Raw genomic sequence first — 21,511 nt, 5'->3', positions numbered from 1 at the left:
GAAGCAATCAAGTCCCTTACATGACAGAGGAATGGCGCAAGGCGATACGCTACAGAAATAGACTCTGGAAAATATTTACAAAGGACAGGACAGATAAATAAATAATTATCAGCTGTACAAGACACAAAGAAATAGATACAGTTCATTAAGGCGCAAAGCCATGAGGTACGTGGGGAATTTTATTTGAAAAGAAGACGCCATTTGGATTACAAATTATTCGGTAAAATTATACTTTGGACTATAGTCATTCAAAAAGCCCAAACTTGCTGTAATCGGAACAGTTCTTGTTCCTACAACAACTGAAAAACAGGAAAAAAAATTACTATATCTCATAATTTTAATCATGTCTACTACAGTTGATCAAGTACATAAGATCAATCCAACATGGACTTGGTGGTTTAGACAAAAAGACAAAATTTGAATTACTAAATTACTCAAACTAGTTTTGATTAGTATTTGCTATAAATGACTGGGTGTGCACCGGAAGCTTTAATTTCTAAATATACCCGAAGACCTAGCATCTCCAAACGCACAACAAGAAACTCGAAGAGTTTATAGATTCCTTTCTACAAAGCCGCAAACACATGAGGAGCTTAACCCTTCTCAGGAGTCAGCGGGAATCTCCCAGCGCGACGTCTGTGACGTAACGTAGTAATTACATTAGGGATAGAAAATTATGTCAACAACGGCGCAAAGCAGATTAAAAATAATCCCCTTGGGCCGATCGGCATGTGTCATTTCTTGGTATCAGGTTATGTGAAATATCAGATGAAAGCCAGAAGAGGATGGTTAATAGATTACTGAATTACCTTGTTTGGCATCGAGATGAATTTTGCGGGAAAGACAAATTATTTGCGTCTCGCGCGCCAACACAATGGCGCGCTCTGCGAAGGAGACGAGAGATTTTTCTCTCCAACGTATTTATGGCTCTTGTCTTAGCCAGAGGAAAAGATGGTACCCTTTGTCTAGTGAACTTGTGGGCCGAAAAGTCGGTCAGTTTGTTAAAGGAAAGTTTTTTGAGGAATTTCCAAGCGAAATTAGTCGCGTTAAAATCGACGACTTATGGCGGGAAAACGGAGAGCACGTCCCGTTCGAGTGGTTTTCAGTGAAAAGTTCAGAAGAAGCCTTCGCCATATCTTTGTTTGGTCTCCTTGGTGGCTCGCTCAAGCAGTCGTCGACGAAAGAAAGCGGATTTTTGTCATCCAGAATTTTTGAGCTTGTCGTTGACACAATAAACAATGTTGATGTCAGCGATCGCAATGTGGGTTCGGCAATCGACGCTCGAACACCGAAAAGCCAGAGAATCGCCATCCTTGAAAAGGAACTAAAATTTTATCGAGACAGAGTTAGAGAAGTGGAAGCTTCGATCTCGGCAGTTATGGAAACTCCTCCAGAGACACCTTTGCCGTCAAAACTTATAAGATCATCAAACCTCGAAAGTGTCGCGAAAAGTTCGCTTGGACCCATCACCAAGAAACGAGAAATGAGATCGGTTTGTGGCATTGCTTTAGATGCGATCCAAAATGCCTTCAACTCTTCTTATGGAAGTTTGGGAGCCATTCTGGGCTACGGATCTATTTATGGCAATCAGGAACACCAGTTGTCTGTGAGTTCAGCAGTTTCAGAAGCCGTAGAGATTGTTGCCCTAAACAAAGGACTCAAAGCTGCAGCAGACTTCGCGTTTACTCCCGAGGTTCAGCAAAAGCAACAGATTGCCATGCGAGCGCCAGATTGGTTACAAGTCTATGTCAAACTGGAGACAAAGTTACCGGACAATGGCTGGCAAACCATTTTAAACTTCCTAAATCTTGGAAGAAGTGGGGTAAGTGATGTTTTATTCATTTGAGAATGTTGTGGTTTTAACTCTGTGATTTACAGTGTAGGCTCATTGTTCTTCTATTTTGTACTTTAATGAGCAAGAAATGCAAATCCTAACTGCTAATCAAACTATGGACACTTCAGTTTAACAAATAGAGTCATGTGTCTGTTCAGTAATTGATCACAGATGACATCACATTGTGGTAAGGACAAAATAGTGATACATTTAGCTGAACTCAGAGTCAAAACAGAAAAAGGAATTGATGTTTATGATGTCATTTTGCCCCTGTCCTTCTAATTGATCACAAGTAAGCACTGACCAAAAGGCAACATTAATTCAGTTTATTATACATTGAACTCACTATAATCTCTTTTCTGATTGGCTGAAAGCGTACAGTGAATTTTCAAAATCAGCACCTGTGATATCATCTAGTAGCTGCAGATTATATAATAATCATGCCAAGGACACTCAAGGTCACGGGTAGTGGTGTCATGTATGACCGCAGTGCATGATTTCTGAGGGTAATCATGTCAAGTTCATGCACTTTGTGTTGCTTGCCGTCAGTGAAGAAGCGAAAACAGGACTTTGGTTTCTTTCTTTTTTTTCGTTCAATGCATAGTAAGGAATATAGAAAATAATGAAGCCCCCACCTTCGGCTGCTAACCCCTATACGTACCTTGACCTTGATTATTCTGGATATCACAAAAACCTTATCCAATAATTGTTTATAATTGGAGATAATCACCATATGCAACATCATGGTCAGAAAATCATTTACTGCATTTTGTTCTTAATGGCTGACTATGCTTATTTTTGGTTTTTTGGTTCTTAAGTCACACAAACTCACTTAAGGGTGCTAATTGTCATATTTTTTCTTTTTAACAAAAGAAAGATGGTGACCTACAGTGTCTCCTAACAAAGAACATGATCAAAGCATGCAAGTCAGTCATATTTTCAACAGTGAGGTCTCTTATGAAAATAGAGCCTCTTGATCCTCAGTTCGGAATCACAGGATATTCTGTTGGTCTAGCTCCTACACTAATTTGGGCAATCAAAGAAGCTAGACTATATAATTCAGCAAACCCCTCTATGATTTTTAACCTCAAGTTGGATGGGAGGCCTTTTGTAGGTAATGTCAAATGTTATATAATTATAGTCTATTGGTGCTGTTGAGACCACTACTACAGTAGCTATAATTATTTTCTGCTTCGTTGTTGTTTTTTTATTATTGGTGTAGATAGTATTATGTTTTTATTACTGTTATGGCTTAGGCATCATAATTTTGATGATCACTTCTACTAAATCAATTAACTGTCTACTGTGTGTAGTACTGTGTTAACTATTCTTAGTTAACAGAATTGTTTATGATGCGATCTTTTTTGGCCAATTTAGTTTTAAGATCATGCTATTTAGTGTACAAATCATTAACAATTGAAATGATTTGGTGAAAGATAGAATAAGTAGGATAATATTTAAAACCTAAGACAGCAAATACATGTGTGTTCATGATCAACGCTAGTTAGATATTTCATTATTTTCTGAATTCCTTGTTGATGTGAATTCTTTAACCAACATAAACTTTGTAATACAACCATTTCTGAGCTTAAAATTTACCATCTTTATTCACTACATAACAGTTTCTGTTATGTAGGTGTTGTCAATGGCTCAGCCTTTTGATTACATTAACAGGTAAAGATCAAGTCTCTGTGGGAGTAGTTGCAGTGAATTTCAATCACTCATGTCCAGAGAGTTCTGATTCAGTTTATCCATTAGCAATTGGAAACTGCAAAGAGAACAGGTAACATATTTTAAAGCGGTCATTAAATGTAGGGGGATTGGGGGGACCATCTTAAAGTTGCTTGTTATACCACTATTTAATGATCATATTTCTCCAGGGAAGAAATACCAAAGCTTATCAGACAGTTGAATCATGAAAAAAACATCATTAAAGAAAGAGGTTTATCTGTAGATGGCACCTGCTACAAGATCAAGTTTGTTGGTAAGTGTGTTTTTTTGGGGGGGAGGGGGGGGGAAGTTGAGTTGATGTTGCAATAAAAATAAATGAGTGGGCTACAGGATAGACCTGAAAAATGATCAGTATTCCTTGTCATCAGCACTCAAAAGTCTAATGCAAATTGTAATTTTGTGGCCTTTCCAAGGTGTCATTCATATTTAAGTTATTCAATTGAACTTTCCCTCTTATGCCATGAACTGCACTGTACTATCTATGTATATGTCAAAGAAAAGTTTGCCTTTCATCCGAAAGTCAAAGGCAACTATGCATATGCATTGAAGAAACTAGTTTATTTTTGACAGTTACATCCTTATTTGATAGTTGTTAATTCTTCAATAAATGGCATGATTGTGCTATATTTGCTAACCTCAAATTTATGTTTATTTTAGTGACACTGGATTACAAGTCTCTGTTGCTCCTTATACGGAGGATATTGGAAGATCAGGGTGAAGGAGATGATGATCATTGGGAGCCACTGGGAGGCAAAGGGTTTGAGGTTGGATTCTGTGTGTTTTGCACAGCCTTGAGGGTAAGCAAGAATCGCTTTCTTGGTGTATACAGATAGTGATAATAATGTTGTTGAAGGTTAAATATAGCTTTTGGATTACAGTAAACAGTTCTCCAAATCATATAATTATTAATTAGGTTCTGAGGCAAATCCCTGTTTCTTGAGCACTCCATTGTTTTTAACTTCCTGATTTTATTGAGTAGCACTTTTTTGCTCCCATTGCAAAAAAGTTAGAAGACATTTAGTAGCTAGATTTACCCTATAGTTTATGAAGCATCCAATCTTTCAAACTAATTTCTTTCCCTCTAGGTGGTCCACAAATAGGAATATGATTATTGCCTAGCATAAAAATATTTTTCCTGAAATTTGAACAACAGGGAATGGGATCAAGAATACTGTAGGGAGTAAAGTTGTTGTCAAGCTACACTTAATTGCAAACATTTCTGTGATTGCATGCCGTTAAATAGTTCCCTCTGTCATATAGATCTACATACAGTGTATGTGTATGTAACCCCCTGAAATAGATTTTAATTCTCTATTTGTAACAAAATTTATTGCTCTTTTTGATTTTCAGGCTTGCAAAGAACATTTGCCTGGCAGGTTTGATGCTGCTTGTCTCACTTGTCTGCAATCAAAAGCCAATATTGGAAAGTAAGTCAGATTGTTGAAAAATAGAATGATTTGATTATTGTTCAATAAACAGTGGTAAACAGTTTAGTGGCATAAGAGTACATGTAAGTCATGTGGAAATGGATGATTGTGTCCTTTCTTCACACTGAACAGGTGGCACTTGCTCCATATGTTTGAGTAAACAAAACACACTCTACTTGTATTAGCCATCCAAGCTTTCTTTTGATTTTCAGACAACTTTAAAATTTTAACACACTGGAAATGCCTTAAGTAGTGTTGATCTTGAGTATTTTGACCAGGTGTATTGACTTCATGAATAACCTGAGTCCTGGTAATAGTTATTTTGTAATTAAAAAGATATATTATATTTTTGTAGATGGACTGGACTAAGGGATGATCTGGAGTTCTTGCTCGATGAAGAGTTGTGCAATATACAGCTCTGCTCCCTTCATCAGGAGATGCGAAACACTGAGCAACTGCTTGGTTCTTTGGGTCTATTTGCGTATCGCATTGGAACCCTTAAAGCGTGCAATGAAGCTTTGGCAATATATGGCCCTGAAAACACTCGGTGTTATGAACGAATCCAGGTGAAGTTGCGCACTGGCCAACAGACCGCAGTTATCAAGAGTAACATTCATGTCAGCTCTATGTCTGGTTAGTGAATAGTAATTTAACGTGAAATTTTTATTTACTATAGTCCCATGCTTGAATTAAACAACTGGATATTAGGAAATAAGTAAAGGTGAAGCATAAGTTCAATGCCTGTACCTGGTGTCTGGTATTTCTTTTAGAAGGATATGGAAGAACAGACATCATGCTCTCCAGAAACATTCACCATTTTTAGTCACTTATCAGAGAAACAAAATTTTTTTAAAGCTTAGACGATTTTTTTCCACTTGCTTTCAGCTGCATGCTTTGAACAGATTTTATAAATAAATACAATTTCTAGTTAAACTGCTGTGAAGGTGCTGTCTGCAAAACATAATTTGAATATATACTCAAGAGTGCTGAAAATTAGCAGTCATCTTAGGTTATAAGTTAATCAATGTATTTGTAAATTTATAGGCCCTACAGAAAGAGCAGTTCTGGCTAATTGTGACAACATTGTTGAACAATCTTTGCCTTTGGAAAAAATCCAGCAACACTATAGAGAAATTCCTGACAGTTGTAGACAGGTTGTCCTAGGTTACGTAACTCATTATGAGGAAGTCCAACAGGTAAGCTGTCTTTTGACTAACATTTTTTTGCTATTACTACCAAAGTGGATTACTCCACTAACAAGGTTCATAAGGTCATGACAAACCTGAAATTATAATTACATTTTCCAGGCCTGAAAAGTCATGAAAGTGTGGGTCATTGAAAGTCATTGAAAAGCAATATATTTTCTGAGAATAAAAAAAGGACAAACAGATCAAAAGTTGAAAAAATAACAGACGGGTCGGAAAACTGGTTGTAGTCCCAGTAAAAAATAAACACTAGCTAACATGCATTCTATGTGTCATAATGTGGGAAAACACTGGGCTCGAAAGAAGTGCTGCACGGTTGTCTGGGACAAGTAAATTTGTACATGTTTCACATGAACTCCCATAGTGTGATAAATAATGTAATTGCTTCTTACGGTGATTAACATTTTAGTACATTGAAGCCCACGCACTCAGATAGTATTAATTGGCTTTTTTACACTAGGTGTTTCTGAATGTTTCAGATTAGCTGATCAATGATCAGTGAAGTTATCATGAATACTTTCTCTGCAAGCTATTAAATATCTGCCATACCCTATGCTGCTTACTAATATTTGTTGTCTTGAACAAATCCCTGTAGTATCTGAAGACAATTTTAGACAGTGGCACATTTACAAGAGACTTTGGGTCAAGACAGGAGAGTGTTTCCCTGAGAGAGGCAAAAGGTTAGGTAGAGCACAGTGAAAAGTATTTACAGCATGTTATATATATTGAGCATTCTATAAAGCAGCTTAATGTAGATTGAAATTTAATAGCTGAAAGAAAGGGGAAATAATTTATGGTAAAACTAAACACAGACAAGTTAAAGAAATTAACTCTGAAGAACTTTAATTGGACTTCTTACTGTTTGTCTTTGACTAATGCTTTGTCACTTGATTTAGATGTTATAAGCAAACTTGAGACTAATGGCTTGTTTGTTTGGTGGAGTGATTATTATTGGTAGACATTTAAAAATAATAGATTGCATTAATCATATAGCTAGTAAACTCTTCATCTGTCCTGATTTTATTTGAATTCATAAATTGTTATAATTTTGTATACTGGTTGTACATGTATGCTCAGCTTTGTATTTAATGTTTTTAGATCTCAAGAAGTTCCTAGATGAATCCTATGACAAAACAGTTAAAAGGCAGGTTGAGATTGAACAGAGGTTTCTGCAAAGTGAGCAGAGTGTATCTTGTTTGAAGCCTCCCAGAAAGAAGAAGAAATTGAATGCCCCAAAGCAAGAAGATGCAACTCAGAATTGTATGGCAGGACTGGCAGCACAATTACAGCTGGATCATTTTAAACAGGTTGGTACATGTGTTTAGTTGTTCAGTTGCCTTTCTTGGTTAGCTGACTGGCTTACCTTGTTGCCTTCAGTTTTCATCTGACTCCCTCTGAGTGATTCTAATTCAGAGAGACATTCAGCCTTAGGTCCTGTTAATAAGCTCTTTCTTAAGACATTATTTATTGTTAACGTTGGGGCAGTGTTGTTAATTAATGGTCAAGTATAATTTGTGTATAGTTACTGTCCTAAATGAGCTATACACACATAAGACATTCTGAGCTTAATAATTATTAAACTAAGGGTTGTGATCACAATGTTAATCTAACTATAATACTTGTTAGTCTTCCATTGTGATCTCCATTAAAATAGTCAGTTTTAAAATAGTTACTCAATCATCTGGTTTTTGATATCTTAGTGCTATTCCTATGGAGTTGTTTTTTATTACTTATAACTTTTATTTGCATTTTCAAGGTGTTTCTAGATTGGAATGACTTAAGTCTTGTTATTCGAAGCAAAGTGTTTGAGAAGGATGAAATGGAGCAAATAGATATACATGATGTTAAGGTATTAATAATTATTACATAGTAGCTGTGAATATGGTTTATGTTAGATTGTATTTGCACATCTACATGTAACTATTAATACCTACTAGCCATTTTTATTTTTACACAATGACTTCTTAATATTTCAGTGTCATTCAATATATAGGCATTAATTCTGGTAGTGAATTATAAGTTGTTTTAACATAAAGCATGTTCTTCTTTGTTGCCTCTATTACTAAACCAATATTATTTTTGTCATGTAGTGCAAGTTGTGGGGTTTGCTTCTGCGTCACCTGTTTGGAGTGACACTTGGAATGGGAGACTATTCTCACCTCACTGTGGAACACAGTGCAATGTTGCTCCGAGAACATGGTTCTTTCTGTAAATTTTCGAATCAAGGATTTGAGGCAAAACACAAAGACGATAGACGTACTTACTCTCGGGCCACCAATCATGATTCCTCAGGAGAAGGCCAGTCAAGTGAGTCACAATTTAACAATTATTGTTTCTGCCAGACTTTGACAACCATGATCAAAGATGAGCTTCACGATTTTTCGTTAACTTGGTTAACTGTAATTGATTCATCTATAACACATGAACACGATCTTCAAAGGACTAGGTTTTTATTACACGTCAAACAAAATTTGCAGTATGCTAAATGAGGAAATAATTTCCCTGTCTGATGCCATGATGATGGACACTGTTTCTTCTCAGTTTAGCCTGACTCAACCTGGATAATAATTTTTTGACATTGGTAACTTGTACACTGTGTTAAAAGTGTTTGTTTGCTTCTTTTAGTCCATCAAATTTTGACGCACTCCTCTGCAGAAAAACTCCTTTGGATAAGGCTCCAATTTGTCCAAGCTCTTCAGTGCCTAGCAACAGGTAAAACACTTTTTATAATTTGTAAAATTGCGAAAAAAATCAGTAGGTATATGTGTACATCTGCAGCATTTCACTAGTGAAAGACCAAATGCTCCTGAAGCCCATTGTAACTTGAAGTTAAAAAAAATACCTGCAAGTGAAACCACAATATTAACAGTAAAAAATAGAAATCTTTGCTTAAACATTCATTTCTCTCTTATCTAGGAAAGAAATTTTCATTTCGCGGCTGCGGATGGAGTAAGCGGACATTCTGCTGGTCTCAGGAGGATGAGGTTTGGATCGATGTTATTGTTGATCTTTTTGTAAAGCTCTTTGGCGAAGATTACCTAAACTACACCTACAGTAAAGACCATGGGACACAAGTAACAGAAGTGTCAGATCCCAGGAGGAGCTTTATCTATGATCATGACAAGTGGGAGGAATCGTTTGAGACAGTCTGCCAAGAGAGAGCTGTAAGTTTGCAAGCAAGAAGATCAGCAAGTTTATTAAAACAGCTTGCTGATACCACGGTTAAACAGCCTGAAGCAGAGTCAAATGATCTAGATGGTGTTGCCCCACTTCAGTCTCAGCCACTACCTTGTGTCTCGAACAGTGACGAACTGAAGACAGCAGATGTTCCAGTCCTCCATTGTAGTGATGCTGTTGTAGAAGCCTCCTCTCTGCCTGGTACAGAAACAAGGCATAGTTCAAATGATGTAGAAGAGGTGGCCAGAAGTGAAGTGTGCTCCCCAGTTGCCCCACTAGTACCAAGATGCAGGAAGAAGCTAGCAATAAAGCATGGATTACCTTTAAGTATCTCTGCCCTATTCCAGATTTCAGCAACTGGGATATTTCAAGGCCCAGAATCTGCCTTTGTGGATAACTTGATGGATGGTTCAGTAGTGTTTGAAGGTAGCAAAGTAATTGATTCAAGGGATCTTGTTGCTTTGAGAGGCGGTAGGCCCACATCAGAGGAAAACTACCTCACAAACTTTGTCATTGAGAGTTATCTTGATCTGATTGCCAAACAAGGTGCACTCCAAGGATCAAAAGTAGAATGTATTGGTTGGGAATGTTTTGAGAAAGCAGTGGGGAGACAGCCAGCTAAAGATGTCCTTACACGTAATGCACCCCTATTGCAGCAAGATATTGTCCTTGTGCCCTGCAATTCTGAGAATAGCCGACACTGGTTCCTGCTTGCTTTATTGCCTAAGCAATTCCAAATTCTGGTGCTGGATAGCACAGCAGGAAGCTTTATCAAGCCAACAGCCAAAAAAGCCATGACAAAGATGTGGATGTTACTCAATGAGTTGGATGCTACCATTGATGCCAGTCACTGGAAATTCATTGCAAACAAGCCCACTGACATTCCTCAACAGCAGAATGACTTTGACTGTGGAGTCTATGTTTGCATGTACGCTAGATGTCTGGCACTGCAGCACCTCATGCCTGACCATATACCCAGTGGTAGAAAAATTATGATTCTATAGCTGCACCAAGGACAACTCCATCCCTATCTCCAGTGAAGATGTTTTAGCTTGTGAATGAACAGATTTATGAGCAACACTGAATTTCTTAACTAAACATTTATTTCTTTTCCAAAGTTATTATGTAAATTATGGACTTCTATTAAGCCTCTCAGTAGTGTCAGAAAAATTCCTGACCTATCTGTTAGTGAGGCATTTGTTTGCCTAATTGAACATGTAGTGAAAATCTAATTATTAATCTGCTGTTTCGTTGGGTAAATTTTACCTGGCACTGTAGATCCACTGGGGCATTTACTTGCCTGTGGTTAAATCTAATTTTTTCACAAATGTAAATAAGACTTTCATATAACAGTCAGTGAGAATCTAATCATTAATCTGCTGTTTCCTTGGGTAAACTTTACCTGGCACAGTAACCCACTGGGGCATTTACTTGCCTGTGGTTAAATCTAATTTTTTCACAAATGTTAATAAGACTTTCAAATAACAGTCAGTGAGAATCTAATCATTAATCTGCTGTTTCCTTGGGTAAATTTTACCTGGCACAGTAGATCCACTGGGGCATTCACTTGCCTGTGGTTAATTCTAATAATTGTTTTTACAAATGTAAATAAGACTTTCAAATAACAATCAGTGAAAATTTAATCATTAATCTGCTGTTCCCTTGGGTAAATTTTACCTGGCACAGTAGATCCACTGGGGCATTCACTTGCCTGTGGTTAATGTTAATAACTGTTTTTACAAATGTAAATAAGACTTTCAAATAACAATCAATGAGAATGTAATCATCAATCTGCTGTTCCCTTGGGTAAATTTTACCTGGCATAGTAGACCACTGGGGCATTCACTTGCCTGTGGTTAAATCTAATAATTGTTTTTACAAATATAAATAACACTTTCAAATAACAATAATCGAGAATCTAATTATTAATCTGCTGTAGTATTTATTCGCATTTATCTACCGCTGGCTAAAAGAGTATTAACAAAATGATGTTTTCTGAAGAGAAAAATTAAACAGCCAGAAGTGCATGTACTGTACATACAATTTATCTGTTGCTTTTGATTCTTATTATTTATTTACATTTTCTACAAATGAACTATTTGAAATCGTCAATTTTGATTGTAAATGTTGCTATATTTAAGATAAGTTATCAGCAACAAATGTTCTTTTAAGGATTGTCAATTTGTAAACATGACTTTCGCCACGTACAAGCGGAGAGCAAGTTTTCCTCTTTGCTGGTTGGTATAAATGTCTGGCCACCAAATTACCTCGAATTCACGGGTTGCTCTTCCCTCGCCATAGCCGACCACCAACGATGCCCTGCATGTCGGTTGCTGGCTCTGTTGGCGAGTAAGCCCTGACGCATTTGCTTTTGCTTGGGCGATAGCGGACATACCAGTGAGTCGAACTGGATTGCAGTCGTCAACTTCCTCCTCTCCCCTGAAAGATTTATTGGTGGTCAAGGGCGTGGAGCTGTCATTAAAGACTGCTTTTACCTCCTCCTGCACGAAGCACTTCCATGAAAATTGGCGGGTCTTTTTTTTCCAAACAGGTGGTCTCCAGTGGGAGCGTTCATCTATTTTGTTCAGAAATGCGCTTTTCAAACGCTTTAACATCAGGCACAGAAATTGAACGGGACAGTCGAATCGTTCAATTCTCGCCCACTTTCCTGCAAGGAAACGTGAATAGAGTTATGTCACTAAGGCCGAGCAATACGTACTCAAAAAATATTATTGCTTCCTTTGGGCATAGGTAAGTCTGTTCCGCCTTTATCGACTCCATGGCGAATAAACACGCTGCTCGCGCGAATGTCACCTTACGCGAGGAAACTCGGCATGAGTAACAGCACATTGTTACATGTATTTGAGCTATTTTAAGTCTTACCTTAATGCCAGATTCACACATTACAAATAGGAAATTACTTCACCAGATTATTGGATGCTTGACTCAAAAATCGAACTAGTTATTTCTCTTACCTGATACTTTGGGGTGCAGAGCCGAGTTAATGCTTTCTGCCACTCCGCTTAGCCACACTTTGTACTCGCGCTGAAGAGTTGAGCTTGGGGTTCCACGATAAGGATCTGGAACTGCAATTATTTCCTGCCCATCGTAAAATGGTAGCTGTTTTACTGAATTAGCGTTGCGGTGCTTCGATCGTCTGTGTTTAAGCAAGGCTGTTGTCGAATTGAATTTCAAATCGCAATAGTCGCAGTTTGTTCTGAATGGAGCCATTTTGCAATTTGAAATGAGTTCGTGATTGATCTTGTGTTGAGATTATCACACCTAGGAACCAACCAATCACAGCCATTGATCAGGTTGTTAAAGGAAGTGTTGTTAGCATTGTAATAGTGGCGCTTTTTGAAACCTCAACTCACAATCAGTGTGCTCTAAGTATTTATAATCAGTAGATAGGTAGAACGTATTCGAAAGAGATATGGATCCTGACGAGCAAGACAGAAATAGAAGGCTTTATTTCAAAAACCTCCGCAAAGAACAGAAGAAACGTCGAAAAGAGAGGAAGAAAGAAGAATTACGGAGAAGTCAAGAAGAGAGAAGAAAAGAGCAGTTTGACGCTTTGGTGCAAAATGTCAGGCAAAGAGTTGTAGCGGGCGAAGATCTGAAACAAGGGGAAACCGACGAATTCGCAGAGCTTTTTGCGAACGATATCTATCTAGCCATCAACTGTCCATTCCCTAATGTGCCAGTTAGCGGGGGTGGAAATTGCACGGCGACGACCAAAGAACAGGCCGAGAGGATGGACATGGAACGAAGGGAAGCGGTTAGCCAAAGTAGGTCGGTGGTTCGACAGCCCGCAAGTTCGACACCAAAATTGGAGAGGGAGAGACACCAGCTCACCGAGATTGACCCAAAGAACATTGTTTTACTGGGAAAAACAATCGGAAAGGGAACATTCGGCACTTGCCAACTCGCCGACTACAGAAGCATGACCGTTGTTCTCAAACAATTCACGGAAATTAGTGGTAAGGAGCGTTCATTCGAACGACAGAAAAAAGAAGTCTTGAACGAAGCGGGGGTGATCTCCAGGCTAGGAGATCACTGTGGCTTACCACTTCTTTTCGGCGTCCAAACACAGGCGGCACCATGCAGTATTGTACTGAAGTTCTTTGGCCACAAAGATACGAGTGTTACAATTTATCGAGCTGCATGTAAAAAGAAGTTCCTCAGTAATGATCAGTGGAAGCTGGTTGTGAAACACGTCGGCGAGGCTCTTCAACACGTACACACCAAAGGCTACCTTCATAACGACTTGAAGGCGAATAATGTGGTTCTTGAGGACAAGTCTCGCCATTTCAATCCCGTGATCATTGACTTCGGGAAGAGCACTAAAATTGACGCGCCAGTGAAGAAGTCAATGACAAAAGCCGAACAAAAAATCTACCGGCAATCCTTTCCTCACATCGCACCAGAAATTATCAACGGAACCAGGACACAAACTATTGCCAGCGATGTGTACTCATTCGCCAAGTTGGTTCAATTTCTTTGCGACAAAGAAGCCTTAAATTTGGGCGCAGAACCTGAAATCGTGAAAAACCTCGCACTTTCGGAGGATCCAGAGGTCAGACCACAACTTAGCGCGCTCTTAAACTAAGACTGAACCACCGTATACTGAAAAGACTGTACAGTAAGTAAATATTTTAGTTTGTAAGAAGACATCAATTTTAGCGTTGCTGGAATTATTGTGATTTACTCTACCCGACATTTGTCCATATTTAAATCGGAAAGAGTATTTATCGCATTGTTACTGTTATGAAGAAGAGTTCTGGTTATTGAAATTTTTTATAAAAGAACAATTTAAATCCAGGAAGACCATGAAGTATTTTTTTAATTGCATGGGCGGCCCGAAATTTTGTGTTGTGTCACTAGAGCGTGGAAAGAGTCGCACATACCAATACATGTATTCACAAGGGACGCGGCAAGTTCGCACTTTGTCATGAAAAAAATTGAAAACATTGCCGATCCTTCGCCTGCGTTCTTAACTGACTTTGGTGATTTCCACTCTAACTTGTATTTAGGAATTTATAGATCTCATAGATTACCATGATCATAGATTACAATAAGGTATTTTAAATTGCGTAGGCGGCCCGAAGTTTTTGTGTCACTAGAGCGGGAAAATAGTATTCACAAGGAACGCGGCACGTCCGCACTTTGCCCTGAAAAAAGTGAAAACGTCGATCCGTTAACTGTAGACTTAATTCTAATTTTTTAGAGTTTTACTTAGCCAGACTTCAATTTGGCTTTTGTGGTTTCCACTTATGAAGTCGTTTATAGGAATTTAGCTGTCTAAAATGAATTGCAATCGTTTTTGCCTAAGTCTAATAAAGGTAGTTGTATATAGCTTGGCTTTGAGTCTCACTTTGTTTGAAGCTACACATGGCAACAAATTATCCGACATACAGCACGTTTACCAGTAAAATCTTCACGGGGAATTTGTTTTTGTGATGATCTATGACTCATGAATTTTCCGGCTGAAAGCGCGAAAATGCGCCCCGTCTGAAATGAATCTGTCATTATCTACTTAATAACGCGGCATTAACGTTGTCGGGTTTATGCCGACTTTAACACCTTTCTCCGGCGTAATGGATTTGATCTGGTTCTTCAAGGGTTTATGTTACCTAAAACGCCCCGCTGTTTTGGTAAATTTTTTTAACCCAAACAGCGGGTGTCTGGATTCCTAAGAAGGGTAAAGCTCCTCATGAAGAACATTCTTCTATAGAACTGTTAAATTCGTTAGACTCAACCTTGACTAAAGGACTTCAAACTTTGTTTAAGAAAACATTTAAGGTGGCCGAACACAGTTTTCGCGCGCGCTTTTGCTGATGCAATTCAGCGCGCGCACAGGGATTGCAAAAAACAAACATGCCGTCAATAGAGCGATCATTTTATTTGAACGCAGTGTATTGATGGCTTTAGTCTTTTATCACAAATATATGTTAGAAAAGGTAACATGGAAAGAACTCAGCAATTCTCAGCTTTTTCTTTGTTACCGAAAGAACCCAGTTAAATGCAGCGCATGCGTAGTAAGTCAAAAAAATGCGATTGAATGAAAATTTACACCTTCGGAAATACGCCTATTTCTCGAGAACCAGTCATTAGAATTTCACGAAATTTGGCACGAAAATACTTTAGGAAATAAGTGACTGGAGTATTGAAAATAATTGAACTTTAACAAAGGAAACTCTAGATATTCCAGTGAACCTTCAACAAGGGATAATTAAAGATCTCTCTGTTAAATTATTAGCAAAATGGTGTTAACTTGTGAGAATCGTTACAAGCTTGTTGCATGCAAATTATAAAGAAAATCTAATGACTAGATTTTCTACAAATAAACAAAACTGATTTTAAAGGCCTGTTTATTTTTATTCGTGTTGCCATGGCAACGGCACACACGTCAACTTAACCATCAAAAAACCAAAGTTTGTGTTGTTAACTTGCTTGCTGCCATTTTTGGCGACCGAGGGATCAAGGTTTTTAGAGAAAAAGGTGAATGAAACACAGGTATCAAAAACTGTGTTCAGCCGCCTTTATCTCCAAACTTCTGGAGTCGAACACACTGATCTATTTCTTTTACTATATCTTTTTATTTATCTCTTTTAACTGTATATTTACTGTTTTCCCTCTTATCTAGTCTTCTTTTTATCCTATAATAAATTTATTTAATTAAAGGGCACATAATTAGTCTACTATATTTTGCTCTTTCCACTTCCCTTTAATTTTCCGTTAATTTGCCCTCAATGGAAATTAAAAATTTATGATAAATTGGTTGGCTCTCAGCCAATTACAATGAAGTAATTTTCTCAGTCATATAACAAGTATGGCCTAAAGGCTCGAAAAATTATTAGAAAGCTGACAAAAAACAAGTGAAGTTATTTCTTAATTTCATAAGTATACCATTTGATTACTTTTTAATATCATGGTTGAGAAATTACTCTTTCAATTGTGGGTTTTTAACTTGTTTATTACATCTAAAAAAGTCGCGCCAAACGTTGCTATGACAATTTTGTAATTTTATGTGTGAAATTATCACTTAAAGTTGAAATTTTGCGCCAATTTTAAGGAGTAATTTGTCAACTATGACGTTAACAGCTTATTTAACATCTTCATAAAACTCGAGCCTCCGTTACTGTAAAAGAATTGTCCTTTTCTAATAGGCTACTATTAGTATTAATAACAGCCTAGTCTAACATTCATGGAAACAGGTTTGTTATCAGTAAGTACTTTTTAATTATATACTAAATGAATTGTAATGATAAGTTTACTTTTAGTATAATACATTTATTGCACCTGTAAATCTTGATGAATTGAAAGATTAAAGATTAAAGCGGCGACAACTGCAAGTTTGAAATGCACTCGATGATGTCAGACCATGGAAATCTGGTGGGTCATGTTGTCATCGAGCTTGAAGTCGTGAGATTCAGACGAAAAATGAACCTTAACTTTGGTGCAACATAATACACTTTTCATCCTCTCTCTGAACTGTTGGTTTAGCAGGGCGAATACAAACGGGTTGATGGCAGAATTTACCAAGACCATCGTGTTAGCAACAACGGTTGGTAAGGCACCAATGGTGTAGGAAGAAAAGAACTTGAAGATGTGCACGATTTGGTTGACTCCCCAGCACATCCCAAATATGGCGGTGACAACCACGACCATCAAGGTAACACGCCTGCGCACCTTCATGACACCCTGTGTATAGAAAGAAGGGAAGTCTGGTTAAGACGAAAAGGCTCAGCATACAGAATATTGAATATCAAGGCGACGAGTCAAATGCCAGGAATAATTATCTGCAATGGCAAAGTGTCAACCTGGACGTGAACATAAATGATCTTAAGGTAATTCCTTTACCTGATAAGGTTATTTATTTTATCAGACAGTTACGCTCTCGAAGAAAAAGACATAAAAATATTCCCCGCGCTAAACTTACCATAATGATTCGTTTTAGTGTCTGGGGTACTAATTACTTTTGATATTCCAAGGGAAGGTGCTTATTAAAGAGAGGGCGCTTTTTAGGTAGGGATCTTTGACTCCTTTTCGAACACATACATCTCAGTTATTTGGTTAAATACTTAAATGGAAAACAACACATACTTTAATTTAACTGTGACAACCCTAACCCTAACCCTAAGGAGCCCTGATAGTCGTAGTGTTCAATTTTTTTAGATCAGACGAGAACACAGACTTCAAAAGTCATTCGTCTAATCAGTCTTAATGTCCTGTAAACGGATAGTTGATGACCAATTCTCCTAGTACTATACTAACCTTTTGTTGGATGTTGAGGTGATGTTCGTCCTTACGCTGGAACCACAAAGTGTACACGACTTTGGAGTACAACGCAATCATCATGACTAAGGAAACACCTACCACCACCGACAAAATCATGATGAAAGCCTCCATCCACGCCTCTGGCCAGGTAGGTACGCATAAGACTCTGCCTTTCTTTATTGTGGTGTTCTTCGCAAGGAACAGTGGGATATTGACGATTGCGGCGAAGATCCAGCTACCGGGAATAATCATCTGGAATTGTAAATTGTAAAACTTTAATATTGATCCAGGACAACATATGCCAGAGGATAATTTTCTCTTTTTCATCTGTTTTGAGCCCCGCGAAAAAGCGCTCGCTAAAAACTGAATACAGAGCAAGCTCGAGTAGCTCAGCTCGTACTGTTTTCTTGACGCAATGGAGGCGTAAGCAAAGAAAAATTATAATTACACTCGTAGAGGAGCACCCGTGAACGTTCGCAGGACAAAAAAGAGTGGAAAAACCTCCCCGTGATTCGTGTTCTCACTGTTTTTTCGTGTTCCCCTCTCTAACGTCCACCCAAGTCTCTGTAATTCAATAGAAAAACGGAAAATGTTTCATTTCTACTGATTAATTTTTATTTACTGGCTCTTCATTTCTAGTTGTTTTCTTAGTTTCGTTTTTAAATTAATGGCTTGTTAAAGTGCTTTATTCGCGTAATTTACACCCAACATCATTGTGGGATCCCCAGGTCAATTAAACGGTATTTCGGACTTTCCAGATATCGCCACAATTCTAAAAATGACGTTAAACGGTATGCTTGGAAATATGTAAACCAAGATGGTCATTTTGAAAAAACAAACACATGCAGGTAAACAAGCATTTGAATGTCTGAATCACCTTCAGCTTGCGATTGGTTAGTTTCCACTTGTGGCCATGTGGATACATTACCGCAAAATATCGCTCCAAGGCGATTACAACCAGAAAGATAGCCGAGGCAACTGCCCCAACCCAGGCCACATTTCCACCTGTCAGCAATTTGCATAGCACCAAACCAGTCATGCCGTCTGGATGGTGATCAGAGGTGAGCTTGAAGTAACCTTTGGGCGCAATAAACGCTGCGTACACGATATCCGCTATAGCCAGGTTTACAAGAAGATAATTGATGGGAGTCCTGCGATTAAAACAAAAATACAACAACAACAAACATTATATGGAGGAACTGAATGTCATTTTAGTGCAAAGCGTTTCCTGTTAGGCAACAGTCTGTGCGTTGAAGTTCCCTGACCTTCCAGGAGAATGCACTTGTCCTTGGGGTAACTAAAAGACATGTTATCTGTTACATGCGGCCCTTCCTATGATCATCGTCATCCTGTGAACATCTACTTCGTCGATATTTTTTCCATCGCCTCGTTCCCCTGTCACCGACCTGCAGACTGTCCATTTATTATAGTTTAATAGGTAGTTGTTTTTACTTTTGCGTGGCAAAATCTTCATCCCCACCTTTCCTAAAGAGATTTCTATTAATGGTTTCATCATTTTTATGTGGCCATTTACCCCAAACAGGTGGCTATCATTCTTTGTTATACCCCGGGCTTGAAAATGCTGCCCGAGGGCAGCATTTTCAAGACCTCGGTCACAGTTTTTCACTATACGGACCTCCCAGCCGGTAAATAACATATATTTCTTTTAAATGCTAACAAAATGACAGAAATGAAAGAAGAGAGATCCTGGGAACGAGGATGGAAAGGCGCACGGTAATGTAAAACAACAAAGCGCAAGCAGCAAGCTGCGCTCACGCATCGACCGTTTATTCACCGACATTTTGCTGTCTTAAAAACTCTATAGAACATCTGGTATCTCAGTTGACTGCTACAGATGGTATAAATAGCAACCTCCTCAACCTCCTGATTAAAAATTCATCCGCTTCAAGTTTATTTCAATTTTAGTTTCCCCTCTGTATTCCCATCTACAAACTGAATAAAGAGCACTGCAACAAACAGGAAGTTGTCCGCCAATTCTACCATCTTAAAGCGTGGTATCCTCTCTTTACTTTTTATTTCCCCTGATATTTTACCGTACCTAAATTCGCAATTAGCCAATCAGAAGTCATGTCTACTGTCCTGATATCCTGCAATATTAAGTCACTGACTGAATACGGATACGATATCATGGCCACTTGACCGAATTTGGGTATGTTAAATACCTAATCGTACCTTTTAAGTACACTTCGGTGGCATATAAGGCCCCTTTGGTCTCGCCATGGGTATTTTAGCTCGACCAAACTCGCTTGATATGCCGCCGAAGCGTATCAAAAAAGTACGATTAAGTATATTTATCCTTGTGGTACCTCATATCACGATTTCTCTTTATGATAGTACAAACGAGAGCATTTCCCATGACATCTACAATGGCAAGTATGGTGATAGCGGTTGTTATGGCGACACCAAACGTCATGATTGATGAGTTTCTATGGTTGTACCGTAACCTGGATAAAAAGAAACATAATTTAAAGGAGCGCAGTCACGGTTTCCGCATATTGAAAAGTTTAGCCCCAATTTTTCGAATTCATCGTTTGTAATCCGTGTTAATCTTCTCCATCCTTAGCCATCCTTGTTCCTTTATGGTTTATCATTATCTCTTTGGTGTTTTTCTATCTTATTAAACTGTTATTTTCAGGTTTCCTACCATTTAAAGGTAATTTTGTATGAGGCCAAAATAACTCAAAATACCGTGACTGAGCCCCTTTAACGCCTATAGGTAATTAAGGATAGTGGTTAAGGATAAGGAGTAAAGTGAAAGCAACACTTAGTAATCGTTAGTAATTTGATGTAGCTTCCATGCAATTCGTTAAAAGTGACACTTGATATTGATACCTTACAGGCATTTTTGGATAATCAATTATATATACATTTTTTCGAAATAAATATAAACTGAGCTATCAGCAAGGTGCTCGTTTTTATAACTTCATATTCGAGTAATTAATTATTTATAATTTCTGTTATGCCTGAGGTTTCAAAAAGTCTCTAAAAAACTATTCACGATCAACTTTACGAATACGTTATTCTAAAATAAACTGCTATCGGTCTGCCAGTCAGGTTTATGTTTTTTCATAGTACCTTAACAGCTCCACTTGAAGTCGATAAGTGCAACTTCACTTGTAGTTATCGAATTAGGAAAGCTTTTTGGTAGAATTGATTGTGAGATAAGTTTTGCGTTAGTGAGGTGATCAAAATGCCCTAACCACCTGGAATAACCAGTGAAGTACCGTTTTCTTCGTAAATGTCCCTTCTGGCTGAGCTGATTTGAGATGATTTTCCAAAGTTATATCGAAAACGACGACGTGAGTTGAACAAAGCTCGTCAATATCAGAACTAAATTTTAGAAGCATGCTATTTCATATGAGCTGACTAAATTTCCGCTTCAAAATGCATTCGTATAGTTAGTGCAGAATAATCATAACGTTGTTTAACTATATATGGAATTGGTGTCAGTATTATATATTTGTTTTGCTTTGTCTCCACGTGAGCGCAATTCAGCCTGCTAATGTAGCGGGTTGGACATATCTAGCAGGTCAATATATCAACTGATTCAAACGTATATTTGAACGATATTTCAGGTGACAACTGATATGTGCAATTCTCACTTTTAATTAGTAGGATTGTTAATGGTGGCTACTTCCGTTAAACTCTGAGCTGAATGGTGCCTGCAAGTTAAATGGTATAATTATAAAAGAACTCGTCTCGTGCAATTAAAAAACAAACAAAGAAACACATTAAGGTGTAGTATATTACTCAAAAATGCATTTTTTGAGCCTGTACAAAAGTTTCCTGCGTATTTTTCCGCCAAACTCTGGAAAGGAAATTAAAGCTTAATCTTG

General features: G+C 37.9%; 3 protein-coding genes across 3 annotated transcripts; 2 read left to right on the top strand and 1 right to left on the bottom strand.

Moving 5' to 3' along the window:
* Nucleotides 1–582: 582 nt before the first annotated feature.
* On the top strand, nt 583–12,202 carry LOC145490086 (uncharacterized). The gene is made up of 14 exons (XM_081469192.1): nt 583–1,822; nt 2,708–2,948; nt 3,509–3,617; nt 3,715–3,818; nt 4,223–4,362; nt 4,916–4,992; nt 5,348–5,625; nt 6,037–6,188; nt 6,793–6,877; nt 7,296–7,504; nt 7,954–8,046; nt 8,288–8,504; nt 8,823–8,909; nt 9,114–12,202. The coding sequence occupies exons 1-14, from the start codon at nt 875–877 to the stop codon at nt 10,376–10,378; spliced, it is 4,005 nt and encodes a 1,334-aa protein (XP_081325318.1). The 5' UTR covers nt 583–874; the 3' UTR covers nt 10,379–12,202.
* Nucleotides 12,203–12,730: 528 nt separating this feature from the next.
* Nucleotides 12,731–15,079, top strand: LOC145490892 (putative serine/threonine-protein kinase fhkE). Its single transcript, XM_081470011.1, has one exon. The coding sequence runs from the start codon at nt 12,808–12,810 to the stop codon at nt 13,981–13,983; it is 1,176 nt and encodes a 391-aa protein (XP_081326137.1). The 5' UTR covers nt 12,731–12,807; the 3' UTR covers nt 13,984–15,079.
* A 1,672-nt stretch (nt 15,080–16,751) lies between these two features.
* On the bottom strand, nt 16,752–20,088 carry LOC145490604 (pyroglutamylated RF-amide peptide receptor-like). The gene is made up of 4 exons (XM_081469694.1): nt 19,982–20,088; nt 18,532–18,805; nt 17,652–17,906; nt 16,752–17,078 (listed from the first exon to the last, which is right to left on the bottom strand). Exons 1-4 carry the CDS (start codon nt 20,086–20,088, stop codon nt 16,752–16,754), a joined length of 963 nt encoding a protein of 320 aa, XP_081325820.1.
* Between the last annotated feature and the right edge of the window lie 1,423 nt (nt 20,089–21,511).

The sequence above is a fragment of the Orbicella franksi genome, chromosome 6 (genome assembly GCF_964199315.1).
Source record: "Orbicella franksi chromosome 6, jaOrbFran1.1, whole genome shotgun sequence".
Lineage (NCBI taxonomy): Eukaryota > Metazoa > Cnidaria > Anthozoa > Scleractinia > Merulinidae > Orbicella > Orbicella franksi.
Note: the sequence above shows the minus strand (reverse complement) of the source record. Positions and strands in the feature narration are given on the sequence as shown.